The sequence below is a fragment of the Mirounga angustirostris genome, unplaced genomic scaffold (genome assembly GCF_029215605.1).
Source record: "Mirounga angustirostris isolate CCGP_5_RB_7025 unplaced genomic scaffold, mMirAng1.0.hap1 SCAF_13, whole genome shotgun sequence".
NCBI lineage: Eukaryota > Metazoa > Chordata > Mammalia > Carnivora > Phocidae > Mirounga > Mirounga angustirostris.
Window position 1 is genome coordinate 15,975,426 of NW_026991721.1, and position 24,898 is coordinate 16,000,323.

Genomic DNA, 24,898 nt, shown 5'->3' on the forward strand with positions numbered 1-24,898 from the left:
GAACCGTGTGCCTGGGGCGGACAGCACCAACCTTCCACCCAACTCCCAGCCCCCAGAGAGACCCAGCATCCCAGTGCTCACCCTCACCTATCCATCTACCCCCACCCAGCTGGGGGATCCTTTCTCCTGAGTTTGGAGATTCCTCAGGCAGGGAAACAGGTCTGCAACCAAACACGTGCCCACCCAGCTCCGCAGACGTCTCCACCCCCTGAGAACTTTGACTGTCATTCATTCATGTCGCTCTTTGAGGACCAAGTACTCTGCTAGGGTGTGGGGATCATACACAAGTGCACACACACACACACACATCCCTAACAATACATTTAGCATGAGGCTCATCACACAGAGAATAACCTAATGTATTCCTCATGACGTGACAACCCTAATATTAGCCATCCTCCCCCCATTTTACACTTGAGGAGACTGAGACGGAAAGAAATTTGAAGTGATTAGCCACAGCTCCGAAGTGGAGCAGCTGAGACTGGACCCCGGCAGTCTGATTCCGTGCTGGCCTCGTAACCTCCATGCCCTCTGTGAACGGTGGCGGGTTTGCCTGAGCCGTAGCCCCAGGACGCCAAGGAGCAGCAAGGACCTCGTGGGTAGGAAAGCACAGGGAGGATGATAGAGAGAGGCTTGCAATTCAAAGGTGAGCTTTGCAAATTAGGGGCCTGGGCCGGCCCTGACTGAAGCCACGGAAGAAACCCAGGGCCGGCTTTTGTTTCTTTCTTCTCCTGGGGCAATTCATAACACTGTATTTCAGAGCCAATGCAAATTTATGGTGTCCGAGAATTCAAAATCGCATTATTTTTTATGGTAAGACTATAAAGGCTTCCAAGAAAATGCATGTTTGCTGCTATTCCTTCAGGTCCTTCAGGCCCATACTAGGTATGGAGGGACAGTTGGAGAAATGCTGATTCGTAATAATAATGACAACAATCGTAACAGCTAGTATTCGTGAGCCCCTTTGCATGCAATGACTGCCTTTACTTGTGTTAACTCATTTGATCCTTGCAAGAGCCCATTAAGTATGAGCAGGGTTTTTGTATACCAATGATATCTCATTACACTGTAAAAACGAGGATTAAGCAATTGTGCAGTGCCCAACAGGTGCACATGTCTTGTGACGGAGTAATTGTAGTTCTCTAACTATAAAATAAAATACTATCTTTCTTATAAAAAAAAAAAGCCCCATGGGGTTGACTAAGGCAACTGGGGGCTCAGAGAGGGGAAGTGACTTTGCCTGAGGTCCCACAGTGAGACTGACCCACAGAGACAGGGCTGGTTCAGGCTCTGAGTTCAGCAGGTGGCTATGGATGGAGAGCGTGGTGAGCTGCCCGGAATTGAGCCAAGGGCAGTGGTAACAGCAGGCAGTGGGGGGAAGGTGAATGTGGTCCTTGATTCTCTCCTGCACCCAGGTAACTTTCCTTAGGGGCGGGTCGAAAAAGGCTGGATAGAGAGGCAGGCAGCACCAACAGTGGTGTGCAAAGATCTAATTAGAGAGTTGGCAGCATGTAGGGAGGCAATGAAATGAACCCAAGGCCCTGCTCTGGCCCCGAGGCACAGCCAAGGTAATGATGTTTCTCAAATTATGGTCCCTGGACCGCCCACACCAGTGCCACCTGAGTCTGTTGACAAATATATATTTCCCATGTGAATTTAAATGACAAAGGACTCTTCACTTATCTATTAAAATAAGAAATCTAACAGAATCGTGGGCTCTTATTTTGTTCCCATTATATATGTGGGAGAAGAAGAAAGCCCAGAAGTTCGGTCCTGATTTGACAGAGCATCTTACAAGTCTTTATGCTCTTGGCGACTACAGAGACGCCCAGTACAGCATTCCCATCAGAGAAATGGCTGGTCCAAATTGCCAGTTTCTATTCGAAAGGTTCTTTCTAAAGGATATGGTGGCAATCTTTGAAGTCTCGTGGCCTCTCCATGTACTTGGCCTTCCCAGTATTTGGAAGCTCATCACCAGTGAGTGTTCCAAGAGGCTCAGGACGAAGCAGGAAGGTTTAGTCTTGGATCTCAGAGGTCCCTTCTGTGCTTTCTGTTGTGCAGCGAATTACCAAGGCCAGCCTGCTGCAAAGGTGAGGGAAACGGACTCCCCCTTTCAGTGTGGGGGTGGCACACATTTACACATTTATGGGGAAGAAAGGGATCAATGGCCATCTTTGGAGATCATCAACCACATCCCACCAGTCTCTGCACTGCACAGAAACCAAGAAGGATAGTCTCATGAATGATCTCAATTTTACATCATATCTAATCAGATTGTTTGCAAAAGAAAGACCTTGCCCCGGCTGTAGCTATAGAGAAGAGGGAACATCGCTTTCATTGGTTTCTGAGATTCTTCTGTTCATTATGAACCCTTCAAATTTTGAGGGTGACAAAGATACAAAAGTAGGGATCTGAAAGGGTACGTGCACCCCGATGTTTATAGCAGCAATGTCCACAATAGCCAAACTGTGGAAAGAGCCAAGATGTCCATCGACAGATGAATGGATAAAGAAGAAGTGGTATATATATACAATGGAATATTATGCAGCCATCAAAAGGAATGAGAGCTTGCCATTTGCAACAACGTGGATGGAACTGGAGGGTATTATGTTGAGCGAAATAAGTCAAACAGAGAAAGACATGTATCATATGATCTCACTGATATGAGGAATTCTTAATCACAGGAAACAAACTGAGGGTTGCTGGAGTGGGGGGTGGGGTGGGAGGGATGGGGTGACTGGGTGATAGACACTGGGGAGGGTATGTGCTCTGGTAAGCGCTGTGAATTGTGCAAGACTGTTGAATCTCAGATCTGTACCTCTGAAACAAATAATGCAATATATGTTAAGAAAAAAGAAGAAGAAGAAGAAGAAGAAGAAGAAGAAGAAGAAGAAGAAGAAGAAGAAGAAGGTAGCAGGAAGGGAAGAATGAAGCGGGGGAAATCGGAGGGGTAAACGAACCATGAGAGACGATGGACTCTGAAAAACAAACTGAGGGTTCTAGAGGGGAGGGGGGCGGGAGGATGGGTTGGCCTGGTGGTGGGTATTGAGGAGGGCACATTCGGCATGGAGCACTGGGTGTTATGCACAAACAATGAATCATGGAACACTACATCTAAAACTAATGATGTAATGTATGGGGATTAACATAAGAATAAAATATATATATATATATATATATATATATATATATATAATTCAATAAAATATTCCTAAAATAAAAAAAAATTTTTGAGGGTGAGACCTGGGATGTAAACAGTGTTATAAGCAATCAATGAGTAACTCTCAACTCCAACACAGAACAAAGGAAGGAGCAAAGGAAGGAAAGGATTTTACTTATGAGCAGTGATGGAAGGCATAGATTTCACTGCTCATCACGACCAGGCCCACTGGTGACCCCGAATCAGCCTCTCTCCAGGGGGCCCCAGAAACTGGCATTTTGTAATTTTTATCCAGGCATTAATTCTTCTCCTGCTAGTTAGAATCACTTCCAGGCCCGTTGATGAACATAAAGTGTAATGATGATATTGATCACAATAAACACCTTGTCATTTACTTAGCACTTTGCAATCTACAAAGTACTTTTCACTGATTATTTGATTCTGTTTCATAATAATTCCCAAACCTCCTCTGGCGTCTTTGCTCCATGACACCAGATTGACCCTGGCTTTGCCTACAGAGCTTCTCAAGTTCACCAACCTCATTTTGCTTCTGAGATTTCCTCTCCAAAAATGCCATTAAGTTTTCTTCAAAAACCTCCCCAATTCCTCCCTCTCCCCCTTGAACCTCACCATGATTTAAGCAAGGGGAAAGGATATCATCCCTCATGAGACCCCACCCCACCCCCTTGGGCCCTCACTGGCCATCCAAGAAAAACTGGTGAGAAGTTTGGGGGGTAGCTGAGAGCCTGGAGCAAACCCTGGTCGTGGAGGCAGAAAGCCTGGGAACTCGGCCCAGCTTAGCTAGAACAGGTGTGGCCCGGGCAAGGCCCTCCTCACTGGACCTTGGTGTCCCCAACTGTAAAATGAGGGTGTCGACTACCACCAGTGCTTTGGAGTGGCTCTGAAGCTCCTATGGGTGCCTGGTGTGTAAGGAGGGGCGGGGCTGGTGATGAGGGGCCCCAGGTGATTTCTCCCGCCTGTCCGCCTGAACTGCTTGTCTTTTGTGTACAAGTCGAATCTCCACATAAAACTATGGCAGTGACCAATATTTCTTCTGGATCATGTGACCTCTAGTTCTGCAGTCTGTCCTCACATTTCTATATAGTGCCAAGAATTTCCAACAGTCCAGCTTTAAGCACATGCCAGGCACGTGCCCTTATTATTACTTCATTCTCTCCATTTATAGATGTCATGTCAGTGAGCTTCACGAAGATAAAGGGTTTTGCCCGAGGCCACCCAGCTGGTTCTCCGGGGTAGAATCCGGATTCACTCAAGGTAGATTGGTGCCACAGCCCTCTGTCTTGACCACCACACAGCACTATGTCCAGCTCATCTGGCCCCTGACCCAGGCTATGACACAGATCTGGGCGTCCAGGGGTCCTGGACACAGCGCCTCCCATTCTCCCCAGCCCTGGAGCAGTTTACTTAGTGCCAGGGGTTTCCAGGTCTCCCCCCTTGGGTGGGACTAAGAGTGGGGGGTGGCAGGAACTTGCAAAGAGGCTGTGCATGAGGGTGCAGCATAAGCCTCAGGGCTTGGGTCAAGGCCCCCCAGGCAGGACTGTGGGACAGGGACAGGGCTCCTGTCTGTCCACTCAACACACTTCTTGAGGTACTATTATGTGCCAAGCACTATTCTAGGGCTGGGGATACATCAAAGGATGACACAGACCCATATCCCTGGGAGACTCTGGCCATCAACAAGACAAACATGAAAGGCAAGGAAGCTTACATAGACTATTAAATAATGTTAAAAGTAAGGCAGAAAGGGGGAACGGGGAGGAATGAGGTGAAGGGCCGAGAGCTGGTAATTTTATATAAGGTGGGCAGAGAAGGCCTCTCAGGGAAGGTGATGCTGGCAGTAAAAACTGGAGGGGAGGGTCCATTTCCCCCTACCTCCTCTAGGTGGCAGCATCCTCCCGCCGTGGGGCAGCATAGGCGGTCCTCAGCCCGCCCAGCCGGGTCAAGGATCCCCAGGGAAACTTGCTTAAGTCTGACACCGTGGGAACCAGGGCTGTTCCCTATCGCCCATCTACAAATTCTGATTAAAATGGGGAATCCTAGCAAACAATGCCCTGGGATGTGACTATGTTGTTTCTTGATCCGGGTGCTGGATAGACAGGTGTGCTCACTTTGTAAAAATCCACAAAGTTATGATCTGTGGGGGCACCTGGGTGGCTCAGTCCCTTAAGCGTCTGCCTTCGGAACAGGTCATGATCCCGGATCCTGGGATACAGCCAGGCATTGGGCTCCCTGCTTGTCCCTCTCCCTCTGCCCTTCCCCCCGACTTGTGCATGCGCGTGTGTTCTCTTAAATAAATAAATAAATAAATAAATAAATAAATAAATAAATAAATAAATAAAATCTTTAAAAACAAAGTTATGATCTGTGCACTTACTGTCCTCGGGTTACACTTCAATACAAAGTTAAACGTGACACATACACCTTAAACATTTTCTTTTCATCCAGGTCGTAGTTTTCATTATTTTCGCGCACCTCTTGCTGATTAGCGCTCTGTGCCATCTTTCTTAAAGTTTATTAAATACATTAGAACAGATAAAATGCTCAGAGCCATGCCTGACATGTAGGAAGCATTTCATAAATGTTAACGCCATTTCCTGTTGTGCACGCCATGATGCGTCGTCTGTGATATCCAGTCTTGCTTTCTTCACAGTGGAGAAAGAACTTAAGAGAAACTTGCCTAGCAGCCTGATGCCAAAATCCTAGACTTTTATGATTTTTCCCAACCTTTCCCAGAGAACTTGCCCATACCTATTTCAATAGGCGTTCTAAAACGAACTTACCTTTAGGGGTCTTTCCAAAGTACTCCCCTTAGTTTTCACAGAACTAACTCTCCCTCATACTTCTATTTCATTAGCTGACATGTTAATTAAAGTATTTAATTCAATAAGGAGGTCAACTGGCATAAAAAGATTTGGAGACAGGGGCGCCTGGGTGGCACAGTCCATTAAGTGACAGACTCTTGGTTTCAGCTCAGGGTCATGAAATAGAGCCCCACCTTGGGCTCCATGCTCAGCGCAGAGTCTGCTTGAGATTCTATCTCCCTCTCCCCCTCCCCACCATCTCTCTCTCTCTCTCTCTCAAATAAATAAATACATAAATCTTCAAAAAAGAGATCTGGAAACAAGCCCAACTAACCCTAAATGAGTATACAACTCAGTTGGAAGGGGAGGGAAGGCTGAGGTCAAGTAGAGAGGCTTCAACCAACAGCAAGAGTTTCAGGAGCGGAGAGCCTGGGTCAGTCTGGAAAGTTAGTTCAGTGGAGGTTGAGTCAGAGAGCTACCACTGTACCCTTCTTAGGAGTTGCAGTCCCCAAGATCGAGTCTTTTTTTGTTTTTTTTAAGATTTTATTTATTTATTTGAGAGGGATATATAGAGAGAGACAAAGAGCGAGCAAGAGCACAAGAGCAGGGAGAGGGAGAAGCAGACTCCCTGCTGAGCAGGGAGCCAGGGCCCAGGACCTGGGATCATGACCTGAGCTGAAGGCAGACGCTTATGGGACTGAGCCACCCAGGCACCCCCCAAGATCGATTCTTACACAATTACTAATGAGCGGGTGCACCCATCAAGCATTACTGGAAGTACTTGGTCAAGCAGGTTGCCTTGGGGAACCGGGAATAATAACCACAGCCATTTACTGTGTGCCAGGCTCTGTGCGAGGTGCCTCACGTACCCTGACAGTAACCTGGAGAGGGCTAGATATCATTTAGCATTTGAATCTGTTAATCTTGATGTGTAACGAACACTTAAAAAACCCCAATTTCAATTTACTTTATAATTCTGTGGTTGGCACTTCGTGGGGGCTTGACTGGGTAGTTCTTCTAGATGCAGCTGGCCTCGGTCATGCGTCTTTGATGAGCTCTGCTTCTGGGAATTGGCTAGCTGCAGGCTGGGGCGACAGAGGCACCTGGGCTACTCCTTGGGTCTCTCACCTTCCAGCAGACTAGCCTGAACCTCTCCACACTGGGGCTGGCCAGGGTCCCATGACGGAGAGGGGAAGCCTCCGAGGTCTCTTCAAGGCAAGACTTAGAAATGGCACCATGTCATTTCCAATAGTCTCTCAGCCAGATCAAGTCACAAGGCTCGCCCAGATTAAAGAGCGAAGCAATAGACTGCCACCTTTTTGAAAAGTCATACTGCAAAAGGGTATGGACCCAGGTGGGGGAATAATTGCAGCCATCTTTGCAAACAATATACCTCAGTCTTTATACATGAAGAAGCGAGAGCTCAAGCAGGTTAAGCCACTCATCTACCCAGAGTCTCTCAGCTAATAAGCGATAGAACTAGAACAACACATACCTGTGGGACTTCAATATGAGATCTTTTCACAAGGCTAGGCAGCTTAATTAAGAAATTAAAGGTGCGAATGATCGTTTTACTTCTTAAATTAACATTAGTTGAGCATCCTCTATTATTTATACAGCACTAGGCTTCAGGTCATCCTCACCAAATAGAGATGATCATCCTCATTTTACAGGCAAGGAAATTAAGGCTCAAAAAAATTAAGGTGGACTCGTCAATGGATCATGAAGCCTAGTGCACATAAAGACAAGGGATTTGAAACTATTTCTTCTGATTTCAGATCCACTATTCTTTCAGTCACACAAAATACTACTCATCTGGGGCCCATGAACTTCTAGAAGGTGTAACATGGTCCTTGAACAATTTAGGCTTATATACAAAATTTCAAAAATATTGCATTCAAGCATTTTTCTTTCTCTATTATTATTATTTTTTAGGAAGAGAGAGTGGAAGCAGTGGTGCAGGGGGAAGAGCAGAGGAGGAAAGGGAGCAGAGGGAGAGGGAGAGAGACAATCTCAAGCAGGCTCCACACCCAATGGGGAGCACGACCGAGGGCTCAATCTCACAACCTTGAGATCATGACCTGAGCCAAAACCAAGAATTGGACCCTTAACCAACTAAACTACCCAGGTGCCTCTCAAGCATTTATCTGAAAAAAAAAAAAAAATAAGGAAATAGCTCTCATTAGATTCTCAGAGGGATCTATGTCCCCCCACAAAGTTAAGCTCTGCATGCATGTTATATTTCCTCCCAACCAGATAGGCAAAACTCTTTAGTCCCATAAACTTTGTATATTCTAGAAACATGGAGAGAAAGGGAGCCTTGAGTCTAAGTCCAAGAAAGATCGGGTGGGATTGAGAAGCTCTGGGGATTGGAATGTGTCCCTTCATCTCGTCTTGAGATGGTGTCAAGGTTGGGTTGTTGGAAATGACCTGCTGGGCAGGTGGTCACTAGCAGTGGTCAGTAAGCATACTGCAATTTGTTCCAACTCTAGAATATTTTTCTACCTTTTACAGACTTGGATTTCTGTATCAGGGGATCCCAGACCCAATTCCGTTCTCCCTTCTGCCTTAAGATGTGGCCCCAGAATTTCTCAGAGCCAGAGCAGGGTCCTGAGAGTGGGCCCCACTCCTGAGCCTCAACTGAGCTCCTCACCTTCTCACCCAGCTGCCAGCCAGCTCTGTGGGGTCTGCATCACCCCGCGGCGGGGCCCAGGATCTCCACGCCTTTCTCCCAGCTAGCTTCCTCCTGCACATCCCGCCTTCGACAGGGCCTATTGCTGGGGAGCCTCCAGTTAGCAGCGATCTAGCATGGAGAACTACAGTCCATCAAATTGAGAGTGTAACCACACAGAGCTAAAAAGTGGGACCAACAGCGAAAGGGACTTGCCCACCATTCTGCCCTCTCCTCATGCCATCAACAACTTCAGCCCATCCTATGATGACACACGTCCTAGAGAAGCTTAGCATCCCTCTCCTGGATGCCTGCTCTGGCAACTTCTCTGGCCCACCTGCATCCCCTTGGTCCCTCTCCAATCGGTTCTCAATACTGCAGCCAGAAGGATCTTTTCAAAAGACAAATCTGATCATATCATACTCCTCTGCCTAAAAACACCTAATGGCCTTCCCGTATGGTCTACCAGCCCCAATATCTGGCCCCTATCTCTGCCTTCAGGCTCGTCTCTCAGAGTTTCTCCCAGGTGCGCACTGGAGCTGGCTCCTACCACTCCCAGAGCCAACTGGGAAATATTAAGGAATGTGGTGGTAGCTGGAAATTCACTGTAGTGGGATTATTTGCACCAGAGGAATCAACAAATGCTGAACATCAAATTTGCCCCCAGAGAGCTGGTTGACCAGCACACTGCGGCCCCATGCCCATTGTGTGGTTCCACCACGGGGTCCTTGTACATCCTGCTTCTCTGCCTGGAACACTCCCTCTTTGCTGAGTTAACTTTACTCTTTTAGACCTCAAGCCAATTGATACTTCCTCTGGGAAGGCTTCCTTGGTGTCTCAGAACAAGTCAAATCCCAATCTCGAGCCTGTCCTTCTGAGCCCGTATCACAGTTATCATTTCTCATGTATTTGTGTTGATAAATGATATTCCTCACTATTGTCACCTCATCAGCCAGCACAGTGCCTGGTACATGGTAGAAACTCAAAACATTTGTTGGATTAATGAAAAGGTTAGAGAAATAAGCACTAAACAGAAATCTAAAGCTTTGGCGTCTATGGCAGAGACTGCTATTACTCATGTTTCCTTTCTACCCAGTCTCTTCTGTTGTTAGCTCTGTCATGTCACCAAATCCTGGCCAGTGCAATGGGGTGAGAACCATAGACTCTTTCCAGCCATGGCCTCCTAAATGGCCCAAGTGGTCTTTAGTGCTCTCTTCTCCATCTGCATGGCGGCAGGAAGCAAAAGCCCAGATTCCTGAGTGACTGATTGGAGATGAGCTGCCCACTTGAGTCACCTGACCCTCCTTGAACTATGATAGGAGCGAGGTGTACTTTTATTGTGTTAATCCCTGAGGTTTGGGGGTTACTTCTTACTACAGTAGGACTGCATCTACCCTGACCTAAAAGACCTCAGTGCTGTCATTAACTCCTTCTGCCCTTTGGCAATCCACAAGCTCTCTGGGCCTCAGTTTCCCTATTGGTCGAAAGAAAGGATCCCACAAGATGACGTCTGATATCCTTCCAATGTTAAAATTTGGTTGTTCTGCTTGTTTATTTTCCTCCCTCCTGCCTAGCACTATATGCAGGCACGATAAATATGTGCAGATAAGAGAACCTCCTATATTTGAAATCCTTTCCCCCAGATAAAAACATTTTAATACCTTAGAAATTCAGGGTGGTTGCTCTGAATATTTAATCATCCAGCGAGTAAAATATCGATCAAAATAACAATGGTGACATTTTATCCAGAGGCTAGGGAACCTTCTGAGATCTACCCCTCAGCCTTCCAACAACTCCCCTAAGCATCTTGCTTTGTTCTTGGCAGTCTGGGGGCTCCAGCATTTCTAATGATTTGCAGGCCTCCTCCTTAGACTGTCCCAGCTGTTCCACTTGGCTGAATCTGCCATCTGCCTTTCTCAATAGAGATGGTCCCATTTTTCAAAGGAATCCACTAATGCCTTTTCTTAGAAAGTTGTCATTAAAGGCTACTACCGCCTGGATATCAGTAACCAAGAAGCCAGAGTCACATCTTTGATGAGATGTAGCAAAGGGGATACAGAGTTCTTGATAACTGGGTTTCCAATCTCCTGAGTGTATCCTAGCCCTGCCATCGGTTCACCGTGTGTGAAAAAGGCAAAAGACAAGCAGTTCGTCTCGGGCTGGGGTCCCTCTTCCTGTTAAAAATGAAGGTCACTGCAGCTGCTGTCATCCCAGTAACCATAGTAACAATGAACCGCATGACAGGTGTATGATCTCCATCAGACAATGTCTAGAATTAAGTGCTCATCCTTCCCTTCACGCCCACCCCAGATCCTGCTAGGTGGTGTTAAGGGTTTCCCAGGGGAGCAGCTCAGGCATGGGAGATCCGGACTGACAGCATTAATTAAACCTTTCATTTCCCTGGAACATTTTGCATTTACCAGGCCCAGGAGCCAAGAAAACCTCCAAGGGAAGCTCTTATGAGAGAGGATGCTAAGTCTACCACCAGGGACGGAGGCATTGCATTCAGCAAATGGAGCTCAGTAGGAAAATGTGCCTAGCATACAGCAAGCACAAAATAAATATTTGTGGAAGAGTCGGTTTAATCAAAGGGAGCTCATTTAGCAAATGGGATTCCTTCCAAACCACTGGAAGTCCTGCATGAGATGATCATGTGAGTCATTCACCCTTTCAGTGATTCCTGAGTACCTCCCGTATGCACCCATGGGTGATGGTATGAAGGCTCTAAAGATAGTGGCTTGCTGAATGAATCCCAAGTTCCCTGGGGCTCAAGGGCATGTTGGGAAGTGTGTAGAGGGGAGTCTGAAGGGACCGGCAGGGACCACATCACAAAGGGCTTTCGATTTAACTGGAGGCTCTTGCGTTTATTATTGGTGACACTTTGAAGGCTTTTATGCATGTGAATGATAAGATTAACTTTGCATTTCAGAAACATCCTTTTTAATGCCCTGTAGGGAAAGGATTAGAGAGAGACAATTGCTTGACCAAAGAAATGATGTTCTAGAAATTCTGAAGCCAGGACTTAAGAGAACGGCTTTGTGGCTTTGTCCTCTTGGAATCTGGCTGCCGTGCAGCTCCAGCCACGTGGAGAACCCCAGTGCGCTGGCTGACAGCCAGCTGTGCCCCCAGGGGCAGCCCGTACCCACTGCCCACCCTGTGGTGCGCCATCTTGCACATCCCAGCCCAGCCGAGCGCAGTCCCTGGAGAGACATCACTTGCAGCAGGAAAAACACCCAGTGGAGCCCGGTCAACCCACAAAATCATGAAAGCTAACAAAATGATTGTTCTCAGCCTCTAAGTCATGGGTGGTTTGTCATGCAGGGGTAGATAAGGTTCCAGGTGGCGGTCACTTCTGCAGCTCAGCGCTGAAGGTCTGGCGGGAGCCATGCTAGATTTAGGAGCCGTTGGCTTCATGGGAATTCCGAAGCCCTGTTGTGGGTGAAATTCTCTGCACTCCTTCTCACACGTGCCCAGCAGACACCGGGAATGCTTGCTGAATTCAATGAAACACTCCCCATAACACAATACACTGCAAACCACTGTGTTCTGATCTAAGGCCGTCTCCTCATGCCTGGAATTCTAATTTCACCTTACTCTAAGCATACTTCTTTTATGTCCCCCTCTCTGCATCAAGTGTGGACTGCTGGCGGCTGCACGTGAGGCTCTTTGTTCTTCTAAGACAAGTTCTTTCTCTGAGTGTGGCGCAGGGACTCGGAATCTGCCAACCCGAGTCTGGGTTGAGGATGCCTGCAGTTTTCCAGCTTCCCCACATCCCCTACCGGCCCGCACCATCCTCATCTGCAAATGGAGACCCACAGATCAAATGAGGAGGGAAAGCATGCTGAAGGACATGCGACAGAAACAGAATGGGTGCGGTGATCTTCACCAGGGCATGGGCACAGTCTCAACCCCAGGCAATTCCCTTCTGCCCGCCTGCCCCCTGCCAGCTCTGCCCCACGGCATAGCAAACACCAGGCGAGTTCGGGAGATGGGAAGTCTGCAGCCCTTGTGTGTTTGAAAATCTCGCGGAGGACCCACGTATACAGCCTCCCGGGCCAGAGAAGGTGAGAAAGGAAGGGTTAGGAGTCTGGTAAAGTGACCCCCACCCAGACTGAGCCGCAGGCCTGGGCTGGAGCCGGGGTTCGCCCGCTCACACAGTGTGACCTGGGCGAGCTCCTGCCTTTCTCGGGGCCAAGTGTCCGCGTACAAAAAGCGTGAAGAACGGCCCAAGACACCCCTAAGCTTGCGGGCATCTGAAGGCTGGTTTGCTGTTGGGGTGGGGGTCTGGTCACGTGTCGGCGGGAGGGGGGGCGGGCTGACGTAGAGCTGAGTGCGGGCGCACCCGCCCGCTCCCGGCCAGCCTCGTCCTCTGACGTCCTCGCAGCCGCCCTCCCTCCCCGCCTCCCTCCCCGCCTCCCCCCACCCCCCACCCCAGGCGGCGGGAGAGCAGCCCGCGCGTCCGGATCCCAGGAGCTGCCGGGCGGCGGGCGGCGGGCCCGGCAGGGGTAGGTGCGCGGCTGCGGGCCGGAGCCCCGCGCGGGGAGCGGGCACCATGGTGCTGTCGGTGCCAGTGATCGCGCTGGGCGCCACGCTGGGCACGGCCACCAGCATCCTCGCGCTGTGCGGGGTCACCTGCCTGTGCCGGCACATGCATCCCAAGAAGGGGGTGCTGAAGCGGGACCGGGACCCTGATCCGGAGAAGGCGAGACCCGGCGTGCTCCGGTCCGCCCAACAGGTGAGCGGGGGCGGCGCCTCGGCCTCCCCGGGGCGCGGTGGGGTCTCGGCGGCGGCTGCAGCGGCGGGGGAACCGGGTGGGGGGGAGCGGTCGCCGTGCTTTGCGCCACCGAGCGTGGCGGCGAGGAGGGCGGAGAACGTGCTCGAGGACCCGCCGAGGGGGTCCGGGAGGCCTGGGGGTGGAGGGAGGGTCGGAGAGAAGAGTTAGGGGAGGGAGGCTTGGTGGGGGCGCGAGAGGAATGGGGTCAGCGAGCGTTAAAGGGGAGGGGGAGGGACGGAATGGGAAAGGGGACTTGGGGACGAATAGGGACTGGGAGGAGAGTTGAGCGGCTGGCAGGAAACGGGGGAGGGGGGTTGGGGGGTTAAAAGCTTGCAGAATTGGGGGAAGAGAAATGGGGACGGGAGAGGGAAGAGAAGTTGGGGGGTCTGGTGTAGGGAAAGCAAGGGCTTAGCTGAGGAGGGGGCAAGCCACGGAAAAACGAGAGGGGAGGTGGTTGCTGCATCCCTGGGAGCGGGAGAGGGACAGCTGGGTGGGGAGTGCCTGGGGTCTGGGGAGAGGCTGGTGAATGTGGAGGGGCCTGAAGGACCTTCGCCCCCTCCCAGCAGCCCTCAGCTCCAGCCAGCCAGAGGGGCTTGCTGTGGTGTCTCTGAAGATGTCCCTGGAGACAGGAGGGCTTTTATCCCCTGCATGGGCTTGTGCCCAGAGCCCCGTGGGGCAGGAAATGGGTGGTGTCCCCATTGTACAGTGCGGCAGAAGGGGTCTAGGGAAGAGGTTTGGAAGGGGCCCCCTACATAGGCTGTGCCCTTCGGGACACATTACCGAGGTGGGGAGTGTAAAATGCGCTCTGGAGACCAGGAGGAAGAGTCTTGCTAGGGTGCTGGAGGAAGCCTGGCCCTGGGGCAGGGGCATGACTTAATGACTTCCCAACGCCCTCTAGATTCCTTATAGAGCTTATAGATCTGGGAGAGGCACAAAAATGCTGCAATTCCACCTTCCTTTTTCCAATCAATTATTCAAAAGCTCTGAGACTCAGTGCTTGAGGCCTCTGTCAGTCACCAGGTAGTGAGAGGGGAAGGAAATGGCTACTGTCCTTGAGGCACTTACAATCCCAGGAAAGTGACATTGACATTGGCAGGAATAGGAGCCAGCCAGGCATCGGGACGCGGGACCCTTCTAGAACCATCTGAGGTGGGAGTAGTGGGCTCTCCACTGGCAGGCGGTTGAAGGGGTGGATGAGTCCTTCAGAAGTTGTGGCCCGCTGCCTCTCAACCTTCTCTCCCACCCAGCGTGAGGGGAAGGCCATTGTGCCCTTCACAGAGATTGCTCCTCAGGCTTTAGGGGAAGGCCATTGTGCCTTTCTCAGAGGTGGCTCTTCAGGGGCTGTCCCCTCCCCTTCCCAGAGAGAAGCGCCGGGGAAGGAGTTGGTGTAAATGACCTCTGGGATCCCTTCCAGTAGCTCACACAAGGGCCAAGAATCTGTTAAAGACAACCCAGGTAGTGGCTCTCTTGGGCTCAACTCCCCCCACCCCAACTTCTCATTGAGCTTGGAACAAGTCATAGCAAACCGCTACGTGGCATGCACCCTGTGTCAGCCACCGTTCTAAGTGCTTTATTCTTAATGCACTTAGCAAGTGAGTGAAGGACATATATGCTGATCCCTACTTAAAGATGAAGAAGCTAAGGCTCAGAGAGGGTAAGTGACTTGCCCAAGGCCACACAGTTAGAGAAGTTTTAGAGCTGTATGGATTCTAGCCAAGCTGGTCTGCTTCTGGAATCCATGCTAATAGCCACTCCACTCCTCCCCCCCCCCGCCCCCCCATGTGCTTGATCTGGCAGGTGTCTACCTCTCCGGCCAAGCTCATGCCCCTTCTCCCAATCATCTGAAATCTCACCCTCCCTGTATGTATGACCCTTCCTAAAGACCCCCCAATCCTCATGGCCATTTTCCTCCAGCTTTTCATACTGATGGCTCCTTCTCATCCTTGAGGCTTCTTTCTGTTTAAATTTCCCCTTCTCCAGAGGATTTTGTCTCCCACCACATGTAACAAAGTACCTCCTCCTCTATTACCTTCTTCCCTATTGTTCTTACAATTCTTTCATAGTACTTGTTAAAACTGGATGTGATCTTTGGTGTCCACTTATTTGTATGTTATTTATTCCCAGTACCTCCTCAGTGTCTGGAACCTAGCAGGTGTCTAATAAGAAACTGTTGACTAGTAAAGGTATCCCTGTGTCCGCTTGGGATTGTTGCTGGAGTCATTTCTCCCAATGGGAGCGCACGCACCAGGCCTTTGTAACCCCGTGGTAGCCCAGTAGGGCCACAGTAAGCCTTTGTTGATACATGAGACCCCTTCCTTCACATCCCCTCATCTGGTTCCCTGAGTGACAAGGATTTGGGCAACCTGGGCTGAATCAGTGGGCACGGATGTGGCGCGGGGGAGATCTCACAATGTTGGTTGGGCTGCCATTGTTCTCAGACTGATTCAGCCACTGACCCAGATTGAGTGAGCGGAGGAAAGAACACAATTGTCATTTCCAAACAAGTAAAGGAGGTGGTGTTAGGGGTGGCAGGTGACAGCAGGGTGTTGGAAGTGATGCGCGTGGACAACGAGGGGAGGAGTCGGGGAAGGCTTTCTGAAGATGTTCCTGGAAGGGAGGGCACAGGGCTGCAGAAAGGGGTTCCAGACTCCCTTACACTGAGAACCGCATGTCTGTAGGATGCGGAGGGACCGCCTATGTCTCTGAAAATAACTGGTTGTGGTTCTTGGAAAAATTCCTTGGATATTCAGGCCTTGTATGGTTAGATGAAGTTGAAGTTTGTAGTGATTTTGAGAAGAACTTGGAAGTTCCCCTGGGGGTTCATAACCTGAGGTCCAAAGACATTCCTATGGGGTCTGTAGATGGAATTTAAGAGGTTCATGGTCTTGGGTAGGAGGAATATCAACCACACAGCACAGGAGTGTTAACAATATCTGTGCCTTGGTCCCCCAGGGAAATCACAGGTAGTTTCGAGGCAACTACAGCTATTGTAGATACTCCACAGGATCATTTATGTTCATCGCCAGTTCTAAATCATGGTACTTATTAAATGTCCTGCCAGATCCTGTTAGCCAACGGGTGGATGAAGAGGCTCACATAGAGCCATTCCACAAGCTGATTTTATTAGATGTTCCTCTGTAGTCCGATGTCTTTGATTTGCAAACATTCTGAGGAAGTGTCCAGAGGGCCTCTCTGGAGAGCTAAAGGAATCCGTGGAACAAAAAAAGGGCCCAGGATCTCTGCTAAGTGGGAGGAGGCAGAGGGCAGAAGCACTCTGTCATCCCTCACCTCGCATGCCTCCACCTGGCTTCAATTCATAGTTTATCTCTGCTTTTCCAAAACACACACTCTGGACCCTTCATCCTGCCTTCGTAGACAGTCCCTCACCCTCACCCGGGTGTGGTCTTTTGGGGGATGCAGGGGACTCAGTCTCACTACACTGCCCACTCATGGTCTGGCAGGCTCAACTGGGACCTCCCTCACTTCTGTCAGCCCAGCTTTTGAAGCTTGGTGGCAGCTCGAGAGGGAGACAGGGCAGAGAGCAGCAGAATGATGTGCGCACGCATGCATGTGTGTGTGTGGGCATCTTCCCTTTCCCACTGCTTCAGAATCTACTAGTGAATGGCAGCCAGGCCCCTTGGTTCCTTCCCCCTCAGTTTCCCCCTCAGTTTCCTTTTCACACTGGTCTGCACAGGCCTCCACTCACCTTATCCTGGGTCCCTTCAGAAGAAGTGCTGTTTTTGACTAACCTCAGTAATAAAGAGTGAGCAGGGAGAACCGCTCTTTCCCACTGCTTGGACCCCCTGACACCTGTCACTTAACAGGAGTTGGGGTTCCTGTTTTCAGAAAGCTTTGGTTTTCATGTCAGAGTTTTCTCCCCGCACGGTGCTTACTTTGTTGTATTCTTGAAGTGAATCTTCTTGAATGTGTCTCGGAGGTCCCTGGGGTGACCCGGGTGCTGTCCCCTTGCAGCTAACATGTAGTCCAAGGCTTTAGCCAAGTTGCTTGGACCCTCGGCAGAGGCCCCCATGCCTCTTCTCTCCACATCCCCCAGGTCCTCACCGCCACTTCCCACCAAACTAGACAATCTCACCCTCCTTCCAGTAGGGTGGGCTTCCATGGAATGCCGTCTTAGTCTGTTTGGGCTGTGTAACAAAATACAGATGGGGCAGCCTATAAGCAACAAAAATGGGCTTCTTACAGTTCTAGAGCCTGGGAAGTCCAAAAACCAAGGCTCCAGCAGATTCGGTGTCTGGTGAGAGCCCATTCGTAGACTTTGCTCTATCCTCACCCCGGGGGAAGGGGCAAGGGAGCTCTCTAGGACCACTTCTGTAAGGGCATAGATTCCCTTTATGAGGGTCCATCCTCATGACCTGATCACCTCCCAAAGGCCTGCCTCCTGGTAGCATCTCCTTGTGGGCTAAGTTGCAACAGATGAATTTTGAGGGGAGGTGGGACACGGACATTCAGATTTTAGCAAACACGAATAAATTAATTCTAGGTTCTTATGAAACAATGTAAACAAATGCTGAGTTTGTATCCAGCACTGTGGGTACAGAGGAATCTTTTCTGGCAAGATCAGGGAGTGTATTTTTCATTTTTCTTGTGTCCCCGACGATATCTGGTGTGATGCTGAGCCCGTGATAACCCTTGAATGTATATTGTGAATGAAGTGGTCGTATTGCGACTCACACTCACTAAGAGGAAAGGCGCAAAGGAGGGCAAAGTGGTAAGGTTTTATTTCCACCCGATTTGAAGTCAAGTCCAATGTATGTTTGGTCTTGCCGTTGGGGGCCAGGCAATGGCCGGGGCGTGGTTGGGCAGCCTCTGCAACGTTGTTCATGTTCGGCCTCTTGATGGGGATGCTGGTCACCCAAGCGTGTTGGTCATTTTGTGAAAGAAAATTCACCCAGCTCTACCTTTATGATTTGTGCGCTTTTCTCTATAGAGTTAGACTTCAGTGAGGTTGTCATTGAAATTTTTCATGTTGTGATACAACGTTTGTAAACACTAACTTAGTATCGAAAGTCACTGTTTTTGTTCCCAGGAGGACTTCTGGGCTATCATCAAGAGGCATGGCCCTCCTTTGTTGTGATCCATCCCATACTCCCTGGTCCCTGGCTCTGTCTGCTTTCTGCCGCCACTCCTGTGGCCGCCTCCTTCTTGGGACTGGGACCTCGAGACCATCAGTGTGGCCCCATCAACCCTCCCACCTTGTTCTCCTCTTCCTTAGACCACTCGAGCCACATCCTCTCCGATCACCTGCCTGAATTCATACTTATCAGAGTGTGGATGCATCGGGACCCATATGCTGCGTTTCATTTGCTAATAAGTTCATTCATTAAAGATTAATGTGCACCTGCTAGGCACTGGGATGGAGCAATGAAGAGACGGACGTGAGCTCTTTCTGATGAGTGGGGAGATGGACAATGAAGCCATGGAGCGTGTTACACTGCTATCATGATGGGGCAGGTGCAGGGGGCATGAGAAACCCCTTAGGAGGGGCACCCCCACCTTCAGCTCAAAGAACTTTCTCCTTTTTTGGCTCACTGCTCTGCCAAGGTCTCCTCGGCACCTCAGTGGTCACAGGAGGCCCCATGAACTGCTAACCCCGCTCCTGGAGCTGATGTGCCCCCGGGCTTCTCTAAGGTCTGCCCTTCATGGATTCTTACCCTTTTAAAGGATTTATTTCTCAGCTCATCTCCTGGCTGGCAGACTCTCCTGTTCACATTAACGAACAGACAAGAAATTGAGGCATTTCCATAGAGTAATAAATAGTAGTGATATAGCACAACTAATATTTTTTGGGTTCTTTATGTGTGCCAGGCCCTCTTTAATCATATTAATTTTATCTTCACGATAGCCCTATGAAACATGTGGAATTATTATTTCCCTTTTACAGATGGGAAAAGTAAAACACAGCACATTTAAGCAACATTTTAGTGGCAGAGTTGGAAATCAAATTTAGGAAGTCTGGCTCCTGAGCCCACACTTTGACCAGTAGGCTGGAGGTTAGCGGAGAAAAGCTAGTCAAAATTACACTCGAACCACTGTGTTTCCCCAAATGTGGCATAAAAGTCTCAAAAATACGCATTTTTGCAGGTCAGCTTCAGAAACCTTTCCCAAAGCTTGGGATGGCTTTGTTGCCTCTTATGTCTGTCACGCTTCAGACCCTGGGCACAGCCCAGGGCCCTCTGGAGAGATTTACACAGTAAACATGTTTGGGCTGGCTGCTTAGCAACACAGAAGACAGTATGAATTTTTCATCAAGAAATTAGCATAGATTATTTCAGAGCGGTGAGCACACACCCGCCAGAAACACCAGGCCCTTCCGGATACAATGTGGACCCTAAGTCTGTGTCCACAATCCCTTCCCAGTGGTAGGCCCCAGACCCATCACATCTCCCTCCCTTCTTCATTTCTCCTCTGATGGAGCATGTAGATAATTCAGGGGCCCGGCTCTTTTTTTCACGGGACTGACAGTTCACTAGCACCTTGTGTTGACTGCAGGAGAAAAGATTGCTGCATCTTTATAGACATTTTCCGAATTTCAGAACCTGGTCCCGGTTACTATCAAGTACCTGGGGTGCAGGAAGAGAAATAGCCAGGCCATTCAAGCGTGATGGAGGAAACTACCAGAGGAGAAATCAGACAGGGGTAAGACAAAGTCGGAAAGAAGGGGAGAGACCAGTCAGATGGAGGAAGCAGCAGACCCAGAAGACAAAGAGGAAGCAGGGTAAAGAGTGACTGCCCGGGGTGCCTGGGTCTCTCTCTCTCAAATAAATAAATAAAATCTTAAAAAAAAAAAAAAAAAAAGAGTGACTGCTTGTCCCAGGGTGGGAGATGGGCAAGAGAAATCAGGACACCCCGAGACGATCCACGCTATTTGACCTTCAATCTCCCAGCAGTCAGCAACCATGCATAACTCAGTGTCATTGCCTGCACTCACTCCAGAGCTGATTTCTTACTAACAAACATTAGGAAACCTTGCTTTGAGGATGGAGGAGAATAGCTTCACGGGGATACATGTTAAGAACTGAGGGGTTCTGTATGTATACGTCAGAATCAACATATACATGCGTACAAATGGCCTCTCTAGCCAGTTTGTTGAGAAATAATGTGTTAGTAGATTTCTGAAGGCAAACAGATGAAAAGGGTGGATAGATTCCCCCTTCCCTCCCTTCCTCCCTTGATTATGTTTATTGAGCACATACTATGTGCCAGGTACTGTGCTTGGGGGCAGGGGGATACAGTGGTAACTGCTCCCTCCTCAACAACATACTCGCCCATCCTCAGCCCTCATGATATTCATGTTGTAATGGGGAAGACCAGCGTTAATAGAGAAGAGCACAGATAGATGAAAATGCAATAGTGGTAAGTTACCTAAAGAGAAAGTTCTAGTGCTATGAGAGTGTAAGGTGGAACTGACCCAGTCAGGAAGGAGGCTTTCCTGGACAAAGTGATGGCCAAGCTGAGAGCTGGATTGGAAGGGAAGTAACTAGGGCAATGGGGAGGAGTGTGAGGGGCTCCAGACAGAGGACTGAGGCTGTACAAAAGTCCTGTGACAGAAACTTAGCACCTAGAAGGACCTAGCAAAAGGTCAGTGTGCCCAAGAGCAGAGAGCCAGGTGGGGTCTGGTGTATGAGGAGGCTGGGGAGTGGATTGGGGTAAGAAGGGCATTGTAGACCATGGACAGGTTCACTCATTCATTTATTCATTCATGTATCAAACTTGATCAATGCCTATGTGAGGGGCACTGATAATATGAAGGTTATAGCTATTTTCAAAACTTTGTTTTAATTGAGGTGAAATTCACATAAAATGAACCATTCTAAAGAGTACGAATCACACGTCACGTTGTTCTAGCACTTTGTTCTCACTTTCATGCAGCTTTAAAATATCTTCATTCACCCCCTAAGAGAACTCTGTACCTATTAAGCAGACACACTTTCTGTTCCTCTCCTTCTTCCAGTCCCTGGCAACCACCAGTCTGTTTTTTGTCTTCATGGATCTGCCTATTCTGGACATCTGACATATTTGGAATTTTAAAATACGTGACCTTTTGTTTCTGGCTTTTTTCACTTAGCATCATGTTCTCAAGGTTCATCCACATTGTGGCTTATATCAGAACTTTATTCTTATGGCTGAATAATATCCCATTATGTGTATTTGCCTCATTTTGTTTATCCATTCATCGGTTGGTGGACGTCTGGGAGGACATTGGCTAGAGAGGCCCTTTGTACGCATGTGTATGTTGATTCTGACAGGCAAATAGAATCCCTTAGTTCTTTTTTTTTTTTTTTAAGATTTTATTTATTTGACAGAGAGAGACACAGTGAGAGAGGGAACACAAGCAGGGGGAGTGGGAGAGGGAGAAGCAGGCTTCCCGCGGAGCAGGGAGCCCGACGCGGGGCTCGATCCCAGGACCCTGGGACCATGACCTGAGCCGAAGGCAGACGCTTAACGACTGAGCCACCCAGGTGCCCTGGAATCCCTTAGTTCTTAACACGTATCCCCGTGAAGCTATTCTCCTCCTTCCTCAAAGCAAGGTTTCCCAATGTTTGTTAGCAACCCTTCAGTTATTGTGAATAGTGTGTGGACATTGCTGCACTCATATTTGTTTGACAACCTGTTTTCACTTCTTCCAAGTAGATACCTAGGAGTGGAATTACCACATCATTTGGTAATTCCATGCTTAACTTTTTGAGGGAATGCCAAACTGTTTTCTACAGCAGCTGCATTGTTTATATTTCCACCAGAAATGTCTGAGGCTTCCAGTTTCTTCACAACCTCGCCAGCAGCTGTGAGTTTCCTTTTTTTGTTGTTTTTTTGTGACAGCCATCCTAGTGGGTGTTAAGTGGCATTTCACTGCGGTATTTTCTAGGCTTTTTTTTTTTTTTAGGTATTTTTTAGGATTTTTAAAAAATCCAAACTCTCAAATTTTTTTTTTTTTTGAGAGAGAGAGAGAGAGAGAGCACATGAACGGTGGAGCAGAGAATAAGGGAGAGAGAGAATCCCAAGCAGGCTCCAGACTTAGCGCGGGGCTTGATCTCACGACACCGAGACCATGACCTGAGCTGAAATCAAGAGTCAGACGCGCAACCCACTGGTCTACCCGGGCACCGCCCCCTCCCCCCCGAAACTCTCATTTTAAAAAATACTCATCTGTATCTGGCAAGTTTTTAAAACATTTCCTCTCGGTGTGGAATGTTCGTGACAATGAATCCACAAGGGCACACCTGTGCAAACATTTCGTCGCTCTGGTGTCTTACAGGAGGAGGCCGTGGGTGGCAGGCCTGGCTCCCCTGTTGTACTAGCACGTTCTAGCATGTTTGTACCTGCTGCTTCACCACCCTTTAAATCATTGCGTGTTACACTGCCACATTCCCCACCCTTCCCCCTGAGCTTTAGCCCTCGGGGGTCCCAATCTCCTTCACCCACATACCTGCGGGTCCTACAAACCCAGGTCCCACTGAGGGTACTTAGTATCTTTCACTATTGTTTCCTTATGTATTGACATTATCAGACCAGTGTGATGCCAGGAGGAGGAGCCTTGGTCCCCCCTGGTGTCAGTGCACCACGCACACGTGCGAACCTGCCCACCGAGGAGTTCCCGATGTGCTAGTTAAGTGAAAGGTGTTTTAATTGATGTATATTATGGAAAATTCCTGGGAGATTTTGACATGGTGTTTAAGGGTGTGATACTTTGGGAAGTTGATTAAGGTTTTTGGGTGGACGTCAAATGCATCATGATATTTCTCATTTAAAGTAACGGAATATGAGTAACCGCGCTCTGAAATTTGCTCGCTAGCATGTTTCCGTGAACAGATCAGAGTCAAATAGTTAGTAGTTGCATGCATGAATATGAATAAGTAAAAAGGGGAGGAGCGTCCTATGAGAATTTTGTCAAAGTGAGTCTTCGTCCATCTGGCATAGACCTCAGGGTACTTTGACATATCTCCTGGGCTCCCGCTGCCCTCCAGTCAATAAGTCCAAGATGGATTGTTCATAGAGCAACTGAGCAGAGCTGACAGATGGCCAGAGAAGTGAGGAGAAATGTTGAATGGCTTCCTGAGTCAGAGGATGGATGGATGGTTGGATGGATGGATGGATGGATGGATGGATGGATGGATGGTTGGATGGATGGATGGGTGGATGGTTGGATGGATGGGGTGGAAGGGATTCACGGGGTTACCACCTCTTCTTGCAGCCAAAATAAAAATCCCAAGCACAGCAACAAGCTTGCTGAGGCTTCTCCGTGATCTCCTTTAGTGACCCAGCAAGGAATCAGGACAAGCCTGGAGGGCATGGTGGCCTCACCTTCTATTCATTTCCCTCCCTTCTGAGTCTCCATTCACTTGGCTAACATTGGAGACCATTTAAAAACTTTCAACTGCGAAGCCAACGGGCTAATGCCCACGGAGACCACATTTTACTTGGAAAAGCATCATCCACCACACAGTTTCGGATTTGCTGCTGAGAAAGGCGTGATGAGAGGGGTGTAGCTTATTGAGGCAGGATCATGGAGATTTGGCTTTTCAGAGTGAAGAAAACTGCTTTGGAGAGGACAGAGTTGGAAGATGAAGGTAAGGTTGCGGGACAGCCGTGTGGCGGGGCAGGTAGGAGACGTCATGCAAACAGCTGTAAGTGTAGAGTGGTTTCTGCTCGCTCTCAGCTCTTTCTGTGTGTCACATCCCCTCGTCCCTTCCCACAGTCCACCTGCAAGCATCCTGAGATGCATTTCCGTGTTCAGCTCAGTCCCTTCATTTAGAAGAAAGGGCAAGTCCATCAGAGAGACACGGCGAAGGCAGCGTGACACAGCAAGGCACAAAACTCTGTAGCAAACCAGCGACGTGATCTGGAGGGCTTTGGGACACTGTCCTGCCAGCACGGCCTCTGAGGAGCACATCTCTTGCAAGTGAACAGATCCTTTAAGTTGCCCTTTGCTCAACAGCCTCATTGCAAACCATGCAGAAACAAAGAACAGAAAGGAATTGACATGAGATTTGGTAACCCATTTGGAACCGCTATGTGGTAGACTTGCATTTGATTTTGGATATCCACCAGGATTAGAGGACTTAATAATAATCGAGTTTTTTGAGATCACTCGAAAGAGGAAATTGTCTCTTAGAATGAAAATGTTCATTTTATGATCAAGCTGCTGAGATAGAGTAACAAGCAGATTAGACATAGACCCCAAACCTGAATTTGAAGGTAGCCTCCACCATTTTCCAGCTAAATGAGCTTGACCATTGTGAATTGCACTTTTCTCATCAACAAGCAGGGGTGATGATCACATTCTCTCAGGTAATATTAAAGACTAAGTAAGGTAACTTTTGAAAGCACCCAACAGCTCAACACCTGGCACTGCTCAGAGTATATTTTAAAGTATCTCGAAATCATGTTCTTATTGATCTCTTACGAAAGCGGTGACTTGTGTGTGTGTTCGCTATGCAGGAAAGAGAGAGTCC

The 24,898-nt window shown here is 48.9% G+C and overlaps 1 protein-coding gene across 1 annotated transcript in view; it reads left to right on the forward strand.

The window, feature by feature from the left end:
* The first annotated feature begins 13,205 nt into the window (after positions 1-13,205).
* The window catches only part of SYT13 (synaptotagmin 13), a 37,656-nt gene continuing 25,963 nt past the window's right edge, over positions 13,206-24,898 (forward strand). Inside the window, exon 1 of the mRNA XM_045893850.1 lies at positions 13,206-13,388. Coding sequence (XP_045749806.1) covers positions 13,206-13,388 — 183 coding nt within the window. The remainder of the gene's footprint in view (positions 13,389-24,898) is intronic.